The sequence below is a fragment of the Salvia splendens genome, chromosome 11 (assembly GCF_004379255.2).
Source record: "Salvia splendens isolate huo1 chromosome 11, SspV2, whole genome shotgun sequence".
Lineage (NCBI taxonomy): Eukaryota > Viridiplantae > Streptophyta > Magnoliopsida > Lamiales > Lamiaceae > Salvia > Salvia splendens.
In genome coordinates, this window is record NC_056042.1 from 3,147,761 (window position 1) to 3,166,622 (window position 18,862).

Sequence of the window (18,862 nt, forward strand, 5' to 3'; positions counted from 1 at the left end):
AAGTTGAGCCATCTATTCACAAAATCCTCGTGAAGCCGAGTTCGGGCGTTCTCGGCAGCTGAAGAATAAGCAGGTCGACGAGATGCTCTAATCGACCTACCGCCTCTTCCCTGAGCCCGAGAAGCTCTAGCACCTCGGCGGCGAAGAGTCTCTTCACGAAGCATTTGTTGATCTTGCTCACTCATAACCACAGCTCCTCTGCGAACTTCAGTCCGTCCTCGACTTGACGTCTCTGGTTGTCCCTGAGTTCGTTGCTGACTTGGAGTAGGGTTTTGAGCAAGTGAATCAGAGGTTTGAGCTGGAGTACTAGCATCTGTTGGCGGGAAATGCCTGAGGAATCTCTCAATTGAGGGACGCCGGGAAAGAACTATGTCGTACCGAGAAGCCCAGCGCCGCAATGATTTCACGACTTGTTGGCAAGCCGAGCTCTCCAGCGCATTGTTCCTCCGGAGTACATTATATTCCTCCCACAGTTCGTCAACTCGTTCCTGAACTTCAGAGATGGTCATTCCCCCGCGCCTGCAGATGAAATCCTCATACGCAGTCCTCTCAGCGACGGCGGTATTCAGCTCGGCCTCCAGATCTTTCTTTTCGGACTCTAAGTCCTTATTGTCGGCCTCCAGCTTCACCGAACGAGCCAAGAGTTCGTCATTCTTCACCTGGTCAGCTATGGCTCTTTTCTCAGCTTCGTCTAAAGCCGAAGAGTACAGCCGCTTCCAGTGAAGTACCTCCAGCTCCTTAAGAGTTCAGAATATAGAGCAGTTATGTCAGTTCGGCATTTCAGATTACTCAGCAGGTAGTAAACCACAACAGGAGTAAAAGAGAGTACGAAAGGCTATACGAAGACACAAGAGCAGAAAGAAGAATTTTTTCATTCATAAGAAAAAATTTTTTCTACACAAGGGCTTCAAGGCCGTTTTACAAGAAGGAAGAAACTAAACTAAGAGAAGGGAGACGAAATCATACTCCGCCAGCTTCGTCTCCGCCTTCTCGGTGAGGTTCAGCTTCCTTCTCCTTGTCTGCTTCAGCTTCAGCCTCGGCCTCCCTGTTCTCCCCAGCCTGCTCGGCGCCACCGTAGCCGATCTGCTGCGCCTCCTGCTCGGCCTGCTCATCGCCGGTCTGCCGCTCATGCTGCTCAGTCTCACCCTCTGCATGGAAAATTGGAGCGGGTGAAACTGACCCTATGGAGGCAAAGATAGCCTCCATGTTCTCATCGCGGTCAGCTCGGCAACTACGAACTTGGTCTGCAGAAAGCAGGACCGAGGACGAAGCAAGCTCCTCAAGCACCGGCAGACTCTGAAGCCGAGCTGCTATCTCTCGGCCGTACAGCGGCAGGATGACTTCGGGACCCTGCTCGGCTTTATCGGTCATCAGTTTCAGCAGATCACCGACATAGGCTGAAAATTGGTTGCTCAGAAAGAGTTTCTCCGCGAAAGCACGGAGAACCTCCCCTTGGGCAACCACGGCGGCAGCATCCCTCCGTTTCGTCTGCTCTCGCTGGATGACGAGCTGGTTTTTGGCAAACTGAGCTTCATCCTGGGCCGAAATCCTAGCAGCTCTGGCTTTCTCAAAGTTTGCCTCAGCCTGCTCGGCCCGGTGACAAGCAGCCGCCAACTTCCTCTGCATCTCAGCATAGTCGTTGGACGCTTTGGAGAGTTCAACGGCGACGAGCTTGGAGAGCATATCGTTCCTCTGAAAATGGAAAAAGCAAAAAGTCAACAGAGGAACCACAAAAAATACAGGAAAAAAAGCAAGGCCAGAAAATCAAGAAGAGAATTCACCTCGGCGAAGTCCGTGGGCCATAAAAAGGGCTCACAGATATGTTCCGAAGGAGGCGCCAAGACCACGTCTTTCTCTGGCGCTCTCGGGGGCTTCTGGGCCTTCCCCTTCCCCTTTGCCGAAGTCGACTCCGGCTTCTTCGGATCCGAAGAGGTTTTTTGCCTCTTCGGAGTCCTCTCGGCATCAGACGCCGAGCTGGTGGTTTTCGGCCTCTCCGGCTCCTTGGACTCCGAAGATTTGCGGCTCAGCTTATTCAATATGTTCACTACCGAAAAACAAGGAAACAAGGTTAGTTTTCGCCGCTAAAGCAGTAAGGCAAAAAAAAAAAAAAAAAAGAGAAATCCTCACCCTCAGTCTCTTCGTCCGAAGACGAGATATTGAACACGAGGTCGCCCTTGACGAGCTCAGTTTCCGAGTATTGTTTCCTAATCATAGGAATCTTATTGAGCTCGCCCTCGAGCTCGGCCAACGGTTCTAACCGAGGATGGGGAATCACGGACTTCGGCCCTCTCCAAGGAAAGCCCGGAGCCGAAGTCCTATTGTAAAAAAAGAAACGGTTTTGCCATTTCGGCCACTTGGTTTTGCAGAAGGCCCTAAAAGGCTGTAAGGGGATCAAGTAAAACCAAGATCCCTTCCTTTTAAACTGGAAAAAATTAAGGATTGCCCGCAGAGACAGATCCTTATCTAGCCTACGGAGTTCGGCAGCAAAAGCCGACAAGTGCCTCCAAGAATTCGGAGTCACCTGACCTAAAGGGAGTTGAAAAAAATCAAGAAGCTCTACAAAAGGTGGGGGAAGAGGGAAACGAAGCCCGCATTCTAAGCAGGCTTCGTAAACGGTGGCATAACCCTCCGGCGGGTCGTTAGCCCTATGATCATCGTCAGGAACCACCGCCTTTCCCCCGGGAAGAAAATATTTTTCGTGTAGAGATATCACGATGTCCTTACTCAAGACGCTGTGAAAGTATTCTACAGTCTTCTCCCCGGACTCTTTCCGGCTAGAAGACCCCTTACCCCTTTTCCTACCGCTACCTGACTCAGAAGAAGAAGAAGAAGACATAGTTCTTACTCTTCGAAAGTCTGAAGAAATTCTCAAAAAATTCTTGAAAGCGGAAGAAAATTTTTACGCGAAGGAGATAGAGTGCAGAAGAAGCTATAGCAAAAGTGTTCACCTGATGAAGAAAGGACGTATTTATCAGATTCGGAGAAGATTTCAAAATCATCGCACCGTTTCGAATCCCACCTTTTCAGGATTCAACGGCCGGATTTTACTGTCGCATTTAATGCAGTCACGCGCAAGGCACGTCCCCTGACGTCAGCCTCCCCCGTACCTTTATCCAGAATGCCGAAGTGACTCGCTTCGCCGAAGTGATTCACTTCGCTTTTCGGGGGGGGTAGTGATGGGGTACGGACTAAACAAGCCCATCAGCCCAAAGCCCAAGGAAGAGTATCAGTTCGGCATTACCAAAGAGTTCGGCCCCAGCCTACAGCTCGGTAAAAGCCGACCAATCAAGCTCCACCCTCAGATCGGCAAAAGCTGCTCGGCAATAGTTCAGCAGTTCGGTCTCAGTATTCGACCGAACTGGAAGATAGTCAACTCATGCAGGATCACATGCAGGATAGTGGACCAAGCACAGAGATAGTGGACTCATGCAGGATCTCATGCAGGATAGTGGACCCATGCAGGATCTCCATGACCTCCACGACATTCACAACCATCATTAGTGGTGATGCAAGCCACGATCTTAGTTCAATGTATAAATAGAACTCAGACCAGATAAAGAAGGGTTAAGCTCTCTAGAGATAAAATATCAAATAGCAAGTCTGTATTGTAAGCTGTAGAAAACAGATCAAGCAATACAACTCTGCCCTCTTTTCTTCCCGTGGACGTAGATTTACCTCAGTAAATCGAACCACGTAAATCTCTGTGTCGTGATCTGTATTTTCCTGCATTCATCACCATCAAAAATTCGCCAAACCATCAAGAAGCAAACCCAACGTGTCTTTTGATGAGTATTGCAATTCTAAATTTAAATTATTATTTTTTTAAATAGTTTTTTTCCCACTTTTATTTTTGTTCGACGCCAATTTTTCCAGGAAACTTTTTTGGTCACCCCAAAAATACTATAGTCTCCCGGTCTTCCCTATGTGCCGAGTATGCTCGCAATTTTTGAGGCATATTATTTTATTTATGTTTTATTGAATTAAGGGCTCAAAATGGTATATTAAGGAGTATTAATTACTACTATAATTTATTTGATGTCTTAAATATTACTATCACATCATAATATTTTTTTTCTATTTTCATGCACGCATCACATGGTTGACATAGACCTTTAATTACATGTAGATAACCCATGATTGTGCAAATAAACTTCTCCAATTCAAAGCAAGAGAAAGAGAAGATTAGTTTGTTAATCGTGGAAATTTATTTAATTAAACAAAACTCCATTTCAAATCCAAGGTGGGATGATCCATCTCCATCAGTTGTGGCCCACCATCTAACAAATAAAGGCCCATCTAATTAAAACTCAGATAAAATCTAAAACAGAATAAGTATTGGTTTACCCAAGAAGTGGAGGGCCATCTAATTAAAAATTAAAATTAAATAATGTAAGTCTAAATATCTGATATTGTTACTATAAAATTAAAATTTATGATTATATAGTAAAATTATCAAACTACACAGGCTCTCGAATTCTCTGATTATAGAATAATAAATTCTAATCATAAACTATTAACTAAAATTGTAATTCAATTGAAAATTAATAATATAAATTTTGATTGAATTAATTAAATAGTTCACAATTCTAAAATTAAATCACTAAAAGAAGATTTTTTTAAAAATATTAAAAAATACAATCTTCATCGGTAAATGATAGTAAAATGTGTAGGCCTCACTATAATATGTATGGACTTAAATTATTTAAAATTAAAAAAAAATTTATACTTCCATCTTTATTCCCTTCACATATTTGGTTTGGTACAACCACAGACCACTTTCTATAGTCTGTATGGGACTTAAATTACGATAAATCCTTTTTCATGTTGAATTTCAAACCCATATTTTCTTTAAGATGATGTCATATCATTGTTAGATTTATTTTATCTTATATTACTATCATTTGTGGCCAATTTGATTTAGAGAGAAAATCAGATGCATAATTTGGTGGAGATTGAGATATGGCGGTGCATTGATGTGACCATAAATTAGATTTTGCAAAAATATGTAGTCATCAATCAACTAAGAAATTCTGCATAATCAAATCCACTTGAAGCAGAATTTGGCCCATGATTAAAGACAATGTCTATAATTCATTAATTTGCAGATCTCATTGGACATACCCATAACAACAGAAATAAATGATAGTCGGTGGCTAATTATTGGATTAGATATTTATATGTACACGTGTTGTCTTATTTCAAAATAAAGATTTAATTAATAATATTCACAATAAGCTTTCCTTTAAATATTATTTCTGGTTACCAAAAGAAGCAATAGTTTTACTAATTCTTTATTTGGAACACGTTAATATTGTTATTTGTAACAATAATAATTTTATTTGTAAGGCTACTCACTTTTACTCAAGAGTCACATTTAAATATAGAAACAATCACTTTCAATCCAATTATTTTCGGGACAAATTGTTAAATAAATTATGAAGAATAATCAAATTCTGATTCATCATGCTCTTCGAAACTAAAATAATGAATTATTAAGTTTTAAATTATTGCAATTATCACACAACATCATCTATTAATGATGAAATTCACGATGATATGGGAACCAAATATATCTACACGAATAAACCAACAATGGTACATAACAATGTCACGTGGTAAAAAAATATGGTGAGATAATAGAGAAATTTGATTATCACATCATCGCATATTTTATCATAAAAACTGCATATAAAATAATTGTAAAATTCCAAAACTTTTAACTTTATCATTATAATTTAAAAAGAGTAGGACAAATCAGACTATACTTCCTGATGTATTTAGTAGTCTGTCCTTTTTTTTATTAACAAAACTATCGCTATTGAACATACGGTGAAATATAGCTCACACGAGTTTTGCCATTATATTTTATGTCATATATATTCATAATCCTATATTCCTATTCAATGCATTTTAATTTATTTCAATTGAAGAAAATGTGGTCCTATAAAAACATTTATTGAATTAGAGATAGAACAAATTAATTTTCTATTTCATTCTTCATTCAATCAACATGTGTATTATCATTATGTATAGAACTATGAGTTCATTCCTAAATTATTACTACTATGTGGTAGTATATTTATTCTTTAGTCCACGTTATCATCAGTTTTTTTCATTTTGTCTATATATTACTATTAATTATTAAATGAAGAAATTGTTGACTGTATAAGAAGATGATACGTGAAAGCAAGTATGACTGCAGTTAAGGAAACTGAGACATAATGGAAATGTGGTCCTTGAAAAATCGGCTTCTCCCAATTTATGAATTATGGATAAATGTTGTCCTATAAATTTATGTTTTCTTCAATTAATTTCTTGAAAACACTTGCATGTCGCATGTAATTAATCTTAATACTCATTCCATCCACAAAAAAATAGTCTGATTTTTTTAGTGTCCACAAAATATAGGTTTATTCCAAATTAAAAGTTTATATCTCATACTTTATCTACTATTTTTACTCCAAATTAAAAGTTTATGTCTCATACTTTATCTATTGTTTTTTTATCTCAAAATTAAAAGTTTATGTCTCATACTTTATCTACTATTTTTTTATTCCAAATTAAAAGTTTAAGAAAACTGAGACAAATAATGGAGTATCATTTATCTCATACTTTATTCACTTTTTCTTATTTTCTCTCTTATTTTACCAATTCATTATTGAAATATATGACATTCATCTATAGGCTTATTTCTTGTGGACAAAGGGAGGGGTATTAAAATTGTACTCCCTCTGTTCGCCATTAGCAGTCTCAGTTTACCATTTTAGTCCGTCCGTCATTAGGAGTTATAGTTCACTTTTACTAATAAATAATAAGTACACCTCATTTTCACTAACACATTTCACTCACATTCTATTATAAAATAAATATATAAAAATGGACTCATATTTCAATATTTTTTCTTGCCAATTTTTTTTATATTTATTAAAACTCGTACCAGACTCAAATAAAAAATAATGAAGGTATTAAGATTTCTCATTAATATGTGGCATTCTAGGATACACAATCTCATGCCACTAATTCAATATTTGTACGGGTTCAACGGGTTAATGTTATGACATATATAATAATCATTTAAATTACTAGTCCAATTTTTTGTTTATTTTTAGCCTATTCTATAATTTTTGCAATTCAAACAAAAGTTTATACTAACTCTTAAGGTTTTTGTAATTATTTCACTATGGTCTAAATCCAAACTAATAGTATGACAGAAAACTTACTCATTATAAATTAATGTTGTTTTAATCAACACTAAAGTGACATCATTTTATTAAAAAATAATATTGTTTTGTTGTAATAGTATTAGTTTATATTTTGATCAATATAGAGTAATTGCAAAAGGATGAAAATTTATAATTTTATAGTCCACTTAAAAAATAATACTTATGATCGACCAGAATTGATTTTGAAGCAATAATCCCTTTTTATTTAAAAACTGTAAATATTGGGTCAAAGAATCTTGGTTTCTTCATTCTCATTGACGAGTTCGGCTTGTTTGATTTGTCAATTGGTCTGATGAATCTAATATGGATGATAGGCTTACCCAAATAAATAGTTGGTTCAGTATAGTTAAATTAATTGCTCTGGTTAATTTAATTTTAATAAGTTGGGCCCTAAAAATTTAGTTCATTGCACGCAACTCAAGAAACTATATTTTGGATAGGATGAAGTTCTCATGTCGACTTTAATTAAAAGTTAAAACTGATCAGTTAATTTTTTTTTGGATTTGAATTAATAGAATAGTTAAAATAATTATTCAATCTAATTTACTTCCCATTATATTAATAATTGCTCTATGAAAAATAAATCTAAATATGGCTTAATTTATAAAAATTTGTTGGCGCCAACATTTAAAAATTAAAATAAATTTCATTAGTCCCAATTCCCCACCTTTTTATAACACTCCTCAAAGAAGAGAAATGAACCACTGTTTTTGTTGCCATGGCGGATTTTGATTTCGAACCTCCATCCTTCTCTCTAGGGCTCGATTTTGACCTATCGCAGCCCCAAATCACCCCTCCGCCCGACCCCATACCTCAACCAGCTAAGCGGCCTCCCCCCGCCCCCAGTCTCCGCCCAATTGAAGAAGATGACGACGACGATTTCCAATGCCCGATTAGGGTTTCGGAGCCACCGAGGGACTTCAAAAGGCTCCGTCGTGTAATCACGCCCCGCCCCCCGCCCTTGCCCGAGGAACCAAAGGTGGAGTGCAAGGATCAGTGTGTGGATGATGACATTGAGGGCTTTTCTTCCGATGAAGGTTGTTCTAGAGGTATCGTAGATTCCCCCCTTTTATTGCTGTTTTCCGTTTTGTTGGTCATTCTGATAGAGTTTTTAGTGTGAAAGTGTGTCCATGCAAACTACTGGAGCTCGGCTTCTGAGCTCGGAAATGAAGCTCGGCTTTGAGTCCGGTTGTGATCGAGTGGTGGAGCCTCGGCAGCTCCGAGAAGAGATCAAGAAATAAAGCTCGGCTTTGAGCTAGCCGAGAAAGGCAGTTCGGTTGCTAACCAAGAATGGCAGTTCGGTTGATAGCCGAGAAATGCAGTTCGGTTGCTAACCAAGAATGGCAGTTCGGTTTTAGCCGAGCAGCGGTTATAACTAACTTTGGGAAATAGAGTTAGTTGGATTTTATTTCTTGATTGCATCTTGTATAAATAGCTCGATAGAGCTCAGTAGTGAGAGACGCAGAACACAGATTACACACACAATTAGAAGAGAATTCTTGCACTAGCTAGCGTTTGCTTAGAGTGATAGATTGTGAGTGTGAAGTTCTTGTATTGAGAGTTCCATCAATAAGATTCCGGTCATCTTCTCCGTGGACGTAGGTGGATTATCACCGAACCACGTTATATCGTTTGCGTGCTTTATTTCCTCGTTCGTGCGTGTGTGAGATCGGCGGTATCACGACCCAACAAGTGGCGCCGTCTGTGGGAAGACTTCCACGATTTGCCGATTGATTGGTTTCTGGGTGAGTTCGTGTCTAGAGGTTCCGTTGTATAAGCTGATCTTGGCGATTGCCCACCGCTCGTTTTGAGAAATGTCTACAGCCAAGTTCGAGGTGGAAAAGTTCACCGGGAGAAACGATTTTGGGCTGTGGAGGCTGAAGATGAAGGCCATCTTGATGCAGCAAGGCCTATGGGATATCTTGAAGAATGAAGGTGACGCTAAAGAAGGCAAACCTGATGCTGATGAAAAGGAGAAGCAAAGGCTTCAAGATATGCAGTATAAGGCTTATAGCACCCTGATCTTGAACCTCACGGACAGGGTGCTAAGGGAAGTTTCCAAGGAGGAGACGGCTGCAGGAGTATGGGGGAAACTTGAGTCATTGTACATGACCAAGTCTCTGGCGAACCGGTTACATTTGAAGCAAAGGCTTCTTGCTTTCAAGTTTTCAGATGGGAAGAGCATTTCTGAACAGCTCGAGGAGTTTGGGAAATGCATAGATGATCTTGAGAATATCGATGAGGTCATTAAAGATGAGGATAAGGCATTGATGTTGCTCAATTCCCTGCCTAAAAGTTATGAGCACTTCAAGGATGCAGTGCTTCTTGGAAGAGAAACCAAGGTCACCTATGAAGAGATTCATTCTGCATTGAAGATGAAGGAATCGCAGAAGGCTAATAACAAACAAACTGATCCAGTAGCTGAGAGTCTGCATGTGAAAAATAATCAGAATAAAAGGGGTTCCAAGAAGAAGTTCCAGAAGAAGGAAGAAGGTGGAGTATGGAAGGAGAAGAGAAGCTGTCACTACTGTAAGAAACCGGGCCATTTAAAGAAGCATTGTTTTGCTTGGAAGAGGAAACAAGAGCAAGAAAAGGCTGGGAACATAGAGACTGCTGATCTGGCTCAGGATGTTGAAGATAATGAAGCTTTGAATATCCACTCAGGGGCCAAGATTGAAGAATGCTGGATCATGGATTCAGGGTGCTCCTTCCACATTTGCTCACACAAATCTTGGTTCCAAGAATTATCAGCTTGGGAAGGATCAGTGATGCTAGGAAATGATCAAGTGTGCAATGTCAAGGGCATTGGGAACATCAGATTGAGGATGAAGGATGGGAGTATGAAGACTCTCACAGAAGTCAGATTCATTCCTCAAATCAAGAGAAATTTAATATCTCTTGGAATGCTAGAGTCAAAAGGGTGCAGATTCAACTCTGGTGATGGGATCCTCACAGTAACAAAAGGCACCAGAATTGTGATGGAGGCCCAGAGAAAGAACAGCCTATACTATTTGCTGGGTGAAACCGTGGTTGATGCTGTGAATCTTGCCCAGACAGAAGACCTGCATCTATGGCATGCCAGGCTTGGACATGTGGGTGAGAAAGGCATAAGAGAGCTGGCTAAACAAGGAGTGATGAAGTTAAGTGCATCAGACAGCCTAAAGAAATGTGAATCTTGCATTCTAGGAAAGGCAAAGAAGCTGCCATTTTCTGGTGGGAAACACACTTCATCAGCCCCATTTGTGTATGCCCACAGTGACTTGTGGGGGCCATCCCAAACTGAATCCATAGGTGGAGGTAAGTATTTCATCTCCATCATAGATGATTACTCAAGAAAAGTGTGGATTTACATTCTAAGAGAGAAGTCCCAAGCTTTTGAAAAATTTAGAGAATGGCATGCTAGATATGAGAATGAAAAGGGCTCAGTGCTTAAATATCTAAGGACTGATAATGGCATGGAGTTTCTGTCTGCGGAGTTTGATAGTTTCTGTAAGGTGAAAGGGATAAGAAGGCATAGGACCGTGCCAAGAAATCCTCAACAGAACGGGCTGGCAGAAAGAATGAATAGGACATTGCTAGAAAGGGTGAGGTGCATGCTATTCTACTCTGGAATGCCAAAGAGATTCTGGGCAGAGGCTGTCTCTACTGCAGCTAATCTGATCAATAAGTGTCCATCATCTGCTATATCCAATGAGACCCCAGATCAAAGATGGTATGGAAGCCTAGGTGATTACTCAGCCTTGAAGGTGTTTGGGTGTGCTGCTTATGCACACATTAAGCAGAGTAAATTGGAGCCAAGGGCAAAGAAATGTGTGTTGTTGGGATACCAAGATGGGGTAAAAGGATACAGATTGTGGAATTTGGATAGAGAAGGCAGAAATATCATTGTGAGCAGAGATGTGACATTCAATGAAGAGGAGATGCCATTTAAAGATGATGGGAAGCCCTCTGGTGGTGGCAGTAGCTCTGAAATGCAAAACCTTGAGTTTGGTGGAGAATCTGCTGGAACAGACACTGATGAGGATGTTGTGATCACAGGAAATCAAGAAGAAGGTGGAGCAACTAGCTCTCAACATACTCAGAACACAGGTGAGCAGGAGTCACCAGTGCAGCAGGCTGCTGCAGCTCAAGGGGCCAGAAGAAATCCAAGAAGAAATGCAGGCCTACCTAGCAGATTCTCAGATTATGACATGAGCTTCTTTGCTCTATGTGTAGCAGAAGTACTCATGTTTTCAGAACCCTCAACCTATGAAGAAGCCATGAGTTGCAAGGAAAGTCAGAAATGGATCAAGGCCATGGAAGAAGAAATAGAGTCCTTGCTGAAAAATGGGACTTGGATTTTGGTGACTGATCCAGGGACTCAGAAGCTGATCAGTTGCAAATGGCTGTTTAAGAAGAAAGTAGAGGTGGGGGAAGTTGAAAGCATACGGTTTAAGGCAAGGCTGGTTGCTAGAGGATTCACACAAGTAGAGGGTATTGACTACACAGAGGTGTTCTCTCCAGTGGTGAAGCACACTTCCATTCGGATCTTTTTGGCCATGACTGCTCATTTCAACTGGGAGCTGCATCAACTTGATGTGAAGACAGCATTTTTGCATGGAGATCTAGAGGAAACGATCTATATGATGCAGCCTAAGGGTTTTGAGAAGCCGGGAGAAGAAAAGAAAGTTTGCTTGTTAAAGAAAAGCCTATATGGGCTCAAGCAAAGCAGCCGGCAGTGGAACAAGAAGTTTCATGAGCAGATGGAATTGATGGCATTTGAGAGATCCAGTTTTGATAGCTGCGTGTATGTCAAGAGAAGTGGAAATCTAATACTGGCCTATCTACTGCTGTATGTGGATGATATTCTGCTGGCAGGATCAAGCAAAAGTGAGCTGCTGTCTGTCAAGGAGGAGTTGAAGCAGAGATTTGATATGAAAGATCTTGGGGAAGCCAAGAGAATCTTGGGTATGGATATTGTCAGGAACAGAAAGAAGAAAGAACTGAAATTGGTTCAGGCTGATTATATCAGAAAGGTGGTAGAAAAATACCAGGTAAGGAGTGAAAAGTCAGTATCCACTCCATTGGCTAGCTGCTTCAAACTCAGTAAAGAACAGATGCCAAAGACAGCTGAAGATAGAGAAGAGATGAGCAGGATACCCTATGCAAATATAGTGGGAAGTGTGATGTACTTGATGATATGTACAAGGCCGGATGTGGCTCATGCCATAAGCGTTGCAAGCAGATATATGGCTGATCCAGGTAGGGATCACTGGGCAGCACTAAAGTGGATTCTGAAATATCTGAAAGGGTCTGTCATGGTTGGCTTGAAGTTTGGTGGTGGAGTTTGGTCTGAGGAGAGGGAAGTCCTAGAAGGATTCTGTGACTCGGATTATGCGGCTAACTTAGACAACAGAAAGTCTCAGAGTGGTTACATCTTCACACTATATGGCACAGCAATCAGCTGGAAATCAAATTTGCAGTCTGTGGTTGCACTGTCCACAACCGAAGCTGAGTATATTTCTCTGACTGAGGCTGCAAAGGAAGGAAAATGGTTGCAAGGAATCTTGGAAGATTTAGGAATGAAGCTGGGAGCAGTGAAGATTAACTGTGACAGCAACTCGGCTATATGTTTAGCAAAACATCAAATGTTCCATGAGAGGTCGAAGCATATAGATGTGAGGAGACACTTCATCAGAGATGAGATTCAAAGTGGAAAGATCAATGTGGTGAAAGTTCCTACCGAAGAAAATGCATCAGACATGTTGACAAAATCTCTGCCAACTTCGAAATTCAAACATTGTTTGAAGTTGGTTGAGATTGTGGAGTGTTGAAGCTTGTAACAAGGATTGAGAAGGGAATCCAGATATTGATGGAGTTTTGCAAGGACAAGGTGGAGATTTGTGAAAGTGTGTCCATGCAAACTACTGGAGCTCGGCTTCTGAGCTCGGAAATGAAGCTCGGCTTTGAGTCCGGTTGTGATCGAGTGGTGGAGCCTCGGCAGCTCCGAGAAGAGATCAAGAAATAAAGCTCGGCTTTGAGCTAGCCGAGAAAGGCAGTTCGGTTGCTAACCAAGAATGGCAGTTCGGTTGATAGCCGAGAAATGCAGTTCGGTTGCTAACCAAGAATGGCAGTTCGGTTTTAGCCGAGCAGCGGTTATAACTAACTTTGGGAAATAGAGTTAGTTGGATTTTATTTCTTGATTGCATCTTGTATAAATAGCTCGATAGAGCTCAGTAGTGAGAGACGCAGAACACAGATTACACACACAATTAGAAGAGAATTCTTGCACTAGCTAGCGTTTGCTTAGAGTGATAGATTGTGAGTGTGAAGTTCTTGTATTGAGAGTTCCATCAATAAGATTCCGGTCATCTTCTCCGTGGACGTAGGTGGATTATCACCGAACCACGTTATATCGTTTGCGTGCTTTATTTCCTCGTTCGTGCGTGTGTGAGATCGGCGGTATCACGACCCAACATTTAGGTTTTGAGTTTATATCGAACTACGTTTTCAGCACAAATTAGGCTACGGTTTAAATCACTCTATGTATGCTTCAATATGGTGATGTTTAGATGAGTTTATAGAACTTAAAATGGTAAAATACTGCATTAGCATGATGAATTTTATAATCTCTACGCGGTGGGCTTAAACCAAAGAAGGCGATTTGATTGGGTTGTACTGAATTTCAAAGATATTGATTAATCCTTTGCAATATCTTCTCTATGAGTACATTGTTTACATTGAATTGTTGTTTCATAATTGATGTAGAACCTATTAGGTAAAAAAATTTTCTATTTACCTAAGTTTATAATCTTTACAAAGTACACATAGTTGAAAAGGTTGTATTTTATTTGATTGTGCCGAAGTAGAATAAGGCATAAAGTTGGTTATATCATGTAAAAAATTTGTCTTCATGATGTACTACATGTAGTACTCTAATGCTATTCCAATGTGTACTGAGAGCATCCACAGTAGGACGGATGTCCCGGCGGACATCCCGACGGACTTCTCAAAAACACCTCATGCCACGTCATAAGGACATCCCACTGCACTGTCACATCATAAGGACATCCCGACCGACATTCCGAGTCCCGACGGACATCCATAATAATAAAAATTCACAAATTCACCAAATTAAACAATTTACGGAATTAAAATTTCGACACGACTACGGACGGAGAAAGTGAATGATAATTTCATTAAATAAAAAAAATAAAAAAGTACATTTCAACAAAAAAAAGTCTAAACAAATTACATTATAAATATCAACGACGACCCCGCCGCGTCCATAGCTCTTCAATTATATCGTTCTGGAGTCAAATATGGGCTTGTTGTTGGCACATGTCGGCAAATGTACGGACTCGATCGGCCTCTTCATGGGGTATCCCCATACGTACATTGGCGGTGGCCACGTCGTGGCTTGGACCGACAGTATCAACATCATCATTGACCCAATCAGTCAGTGCTGGACCTTCATCTTCGATAATCATGTTGTGCGTGATAATACATGCGTACATGATATCAGCGATGCTGTCAATATACCACAGCCGTGATTGACCCTTCACTGCCGTCCATCGAGTCTGGAGCACACTAAATGCTTGCTCCACATTCTTGCGCGCTGCTTCCTGACGACCCGCAAAATAGATCTTCTTTTCATCTGTTGCGCATCTGATTGTCTTCACAAAGACGGGCACATAGGGTATATCTCATCCGCCAAATAATAGCTCATATTGTGCTATTTGCCATTGGCGACGAAACTGACGGCCGGACCAACGCCCATACACTAGTCGTTGAAAAGGGACGACGACTGTAGGACGTTGATGTCGTTGTTCGACCCGGCTACTCCAAAATACGCATGCTAAATCCACAGCCGGTAGACAGAGGATCATCGTGAGATTCTTGCCCTTGAAACCGGTAGTGAACACCCCTTTCCAGGCGGCGGGGTAGTTCTTCCACTCCCAATGCATACAATCTATGTTGCCCAACATTCCCGGAAACTCGTGCTGACTCACGTGCATATCCATCAGAGTCTGGCAATCTTCCGAGGTAGGGTTCCGAAGATACCTATCCCCGAATATCTCTCTAACGTCCTCACAAAAATACTTTAGACATTCGCGGGCAGTCGTCTTGCCGATGTGGAGGTACTCATCTAACATGTCGGCCGCACCTCCGTATGCCAGCTTCTGATTGCGGCAGTGCACTTCTGTATGGGCGTGTGGCCGGGTTTACCAACCGCATCCTCCTTCATCCTGAAATATTCGTATCGACGTTCTAAAGCGCCCACGATACGCAGAAATAGCGGACGATGCATCCTAAAACATCGCCGGAACATGCTCTCCCCAAACCACGGCTCCGGAGTGAAGTAGTCCTCATATAACCGACGGTGTGCAGCGATGTGGTCCCGAGGTACTATAGTTCGACGATGGATGGGTCGAGGTACCACCGGCTGCTGCTGCTGCAAGGCCACTTGTATCGCGCGATTTATCTCCCTGGACTTAATGGCCCGCAACTGTTCTTTAATTTGCCGGCGTACGTCATCAGCACCCGCACCACTACCACTACTACCACTAGTCATTTTTTATATATAAAAGAAACGTAGAGAGAGAAAAACTCGAAACAGGTGGTGCGAATGAAATGAAGTTCAACGAGCTGTATATATAGAGTTTATTTTATATAAAAAAATTAAAAATCGGGACGTCCGTTGGGAACCCGCAATGGCGGACGTCACGACGGACGTTCCAACAGATGTCGTTTGTAAGCCGCAGATCTGCGGTGTCCGCAGCGGACGTCCGCATCCGTCCCTCCCACGCCTAATGGCGGACGTCCCGCTGCGGATGCTCTGATGAAGGTTGTAACCCGTAGTTGCTTTCAAAAGTTGAGTCAGAGTTGCAAAAAACTGATATTTACAACATGAAATTTTTATTTATGTACTTGACATTCCTTCTTATCTGAAGACTTCCATGTTTGTGCAACTGGTAACATTGGAAATGCTATCGATTCTTTTGGACGATTATTGAAATCTATCTTGAGATTTTCAATGGCATACCCCAAAATCATAAATATTCTGCTTGTATGTACTTATTTTATATTGTAGAAGGTCATCAGTACTCTTTAGCGGGTAGAACTTGATTCATTCTGAGCCAGGTGTTCATTTTCTGTGCTTGACACCATCTTGTCCCAGTTTTGAAGTACTCCCTCTGTTCCATAGTAATAGAGTCATTTTGGTATGTTCCATAGTAATAGTCATTTCCTTTTTTTTAGTAAAAGTCAACACATTTCTCCACACATACTTTATTCTCTCTTCATCTCTCTACCTTTTTTCATTTTTTACTTTATTCTCCCTTTACCTAACTTAAATAACACAATTTTCTTAATCTCCGTGCTGAAAAGAAACGCCTCCATTACTATGGAACGGAGGGAGTATGGACTATTGAGTCAAAAACTATCAGTGTTCTGAATCTGATGAAACATGACAAACGTATCAGCCTTATATGCCTGCCTGCCAGTCCTCCGTAAATTGTGGATAGTAGAATCCTGGGTAGTTTGTGGAGAATTGCTGTGCAATTATAGTTATAAAGCATAGGAGTGACAGCCAATATTATCTCAAGTTATCAGCTTTACTTGACCTGTTGACCACTCAGAAACAATGTTTGTCTTATGCCAAAATTGCTTGAAAACACTGTGAAAGATACATTTGCCAAAAATCATAACAAAGTTATCTTCTTCAGTCATCACTGATTTGTACCATGAACCTTCAAAAACCATTTTTCTCTCACAAAAGTAGATGCTTGTGCTCGTACCACCTGCTTCTGAGTTTCTTGAATATTTTTATTTGATCTGCCGTCCCATGTATATGTGAATATTGATTATTTCTGAAAAAAGCAGGCACTCTTCCCAATTATTCTGTATGTAGCAGTTCAAAACTATCACTGCACAGGAAGAAAGTTGTCACTTCTGAACCTGGAAACCAATGGATTTCAACAAAGGGCAAAGAGTTCCCAAGTTCTTCTGCTTCCATCAATGTTCAATCAAGAGGCAGCAATATGATATTCCCAAAACTGACTGTAAGTCCCTTAAGAAGGTTCCAGTTGATTGATTCTGATTCTGATTCTGATGATCCTTCCACAACTGAAGACATGCTCAGAGAGCCCCCAATTGTGGTTTTGTCTCCGGAGGAGAAAAAAACAGACAATTGTAAAGGAGCTAAAACATCAGTTGGCAAGCACCAAACCAAAGACTTATGGAAAGATTTATGCCCAGAGAAGAGCTCCTCTATTCCGACCCCTGCTTTTGATGAGTTCTGCAAAGAATATTTCTCTGGTTTGAATGATAAGTGTATGCCAAAAATTAACTGTCAGCAAGCTGGCAGTGGGGTGAACAGAGATAAGAAGACTAATCTCCCTCCTGCTCATTGCTACTTTTTCCACAATGATTCAAGAATTCAGAAATTAGTTCGAGAAAGGTTACCCCATTTCTTCCCCTTGGAAGTAGGCAACAACCAGGACATGAAGCAACAAAATGCATCAGTAATTGATTACATGTATGTAACTACGATTATTAACTACCATTTCACTTGTTGTTCGTATTTTCTTCCTTTGAATGAGTTCTCATTTGATTAGTCCATTTGTCTTCAGGGGTCAGTTTAGCGGTGAACAAAATTCAAGGCAAACCAGCCACAGACAAACTGTTGAGAAAACTCCCAAAAGAAGCAGGAAGAACACCAAGAATTCTCAGGTTGATGTCATTTCAGAACATTCCAGGGGCTGGGTTACCCCCAAAGCATCTGCTAGAAAAAATGCTGGGAGCAGAAATGGGCAATCATCTGTCAGTGGAAGTGGATGCAGTGGTACATGGCACACAGGCCAAAATGGAAGAAAAGTAAGTGAAACTTCATTTTGTCATAAGGAGTGCATTGTTCACATTTCTAACTACTCTTCTCCAATTATTGTCAAGTTTAGTAAATTAACTTAGGCCATCATATTCTAATATGTTAGTTATAAATAAGTGATACTAGAATTTGTGAGGCATGCCTTGGTTATCTTGAAGTCTTCGGGATCTTCTATAATCTCCTTAGTTCGCTTATGTTGCTATGTGTTCAGGTTTATGTGGCGAAAAATGGGCAGGAATTGACAGGGCGAATTGCTTACAGACAGTATCAAAGGGTATATTCCATTCTTCTAATCAGCTTTTCAAGTTGCTTATAGATGATGTGTGTTGATGCATTTGCCATTTTGCTAATCTGATTACATCCATTGTGATAACAGGATAGCGGAAAGGGATTCAAAAACACACAGAAGAAAACAGCTGCCAAGAAGAAAACTGCCTCCAGAAAACCTGCTGCAAAAATATGATTCACTAGTTATTCATATTCCTGTTTTCACCATATGTCAGCCCATGATTTTGTATAGATATATAGTGATTCCTGTTATATGATACGAAGTCATTTCGCTACCTAAAATATGATGTTTTTGTAATTGACGTTTGATAATGTCAATTGATACATAAGTAACTTGTAAAAAAATTCAAATATATAAGTATCTTGGTTAGTTGTAAAATTAAAATAAATCGATAATTTTGATCCAAAGTCAGATCCAATCAATAACTCTATAATTTATGCTAAATGTTAAACATGATATGCAAAACAAATTTAACTAAAATTT

General features: G+C 40.4%; 1 protein-coding gene across 1 annotated transcript; it reads left to right on the plus strand.

Annotated features, from left to right (window-relative positions):
• The first annotated feature begins 7,941 nt into the window (after nt 1-7,941).
• On the plus strand, nt 7,942-18,676 carry LOC121756096. The gene is made up of 5 exons (XM_042151557.1): nt 7,942-8,272; nt 17,088-17,742; nt 17,837-18,080; nt 18,302-18,364; nt 18,467-18,676. Exons 1-5 carry the CDS (start codon nt 7,942-7,944, stop codon nt 18,551-18,553), a joined length of 1,380 nt encoding a protein of 459 aa, XP_042007491.1. The 3' UTR covers nt 18,554-18,676.
• The last annotated feature ends 186 nt before the right edge of the window (nt 18,677-18,862 follow it).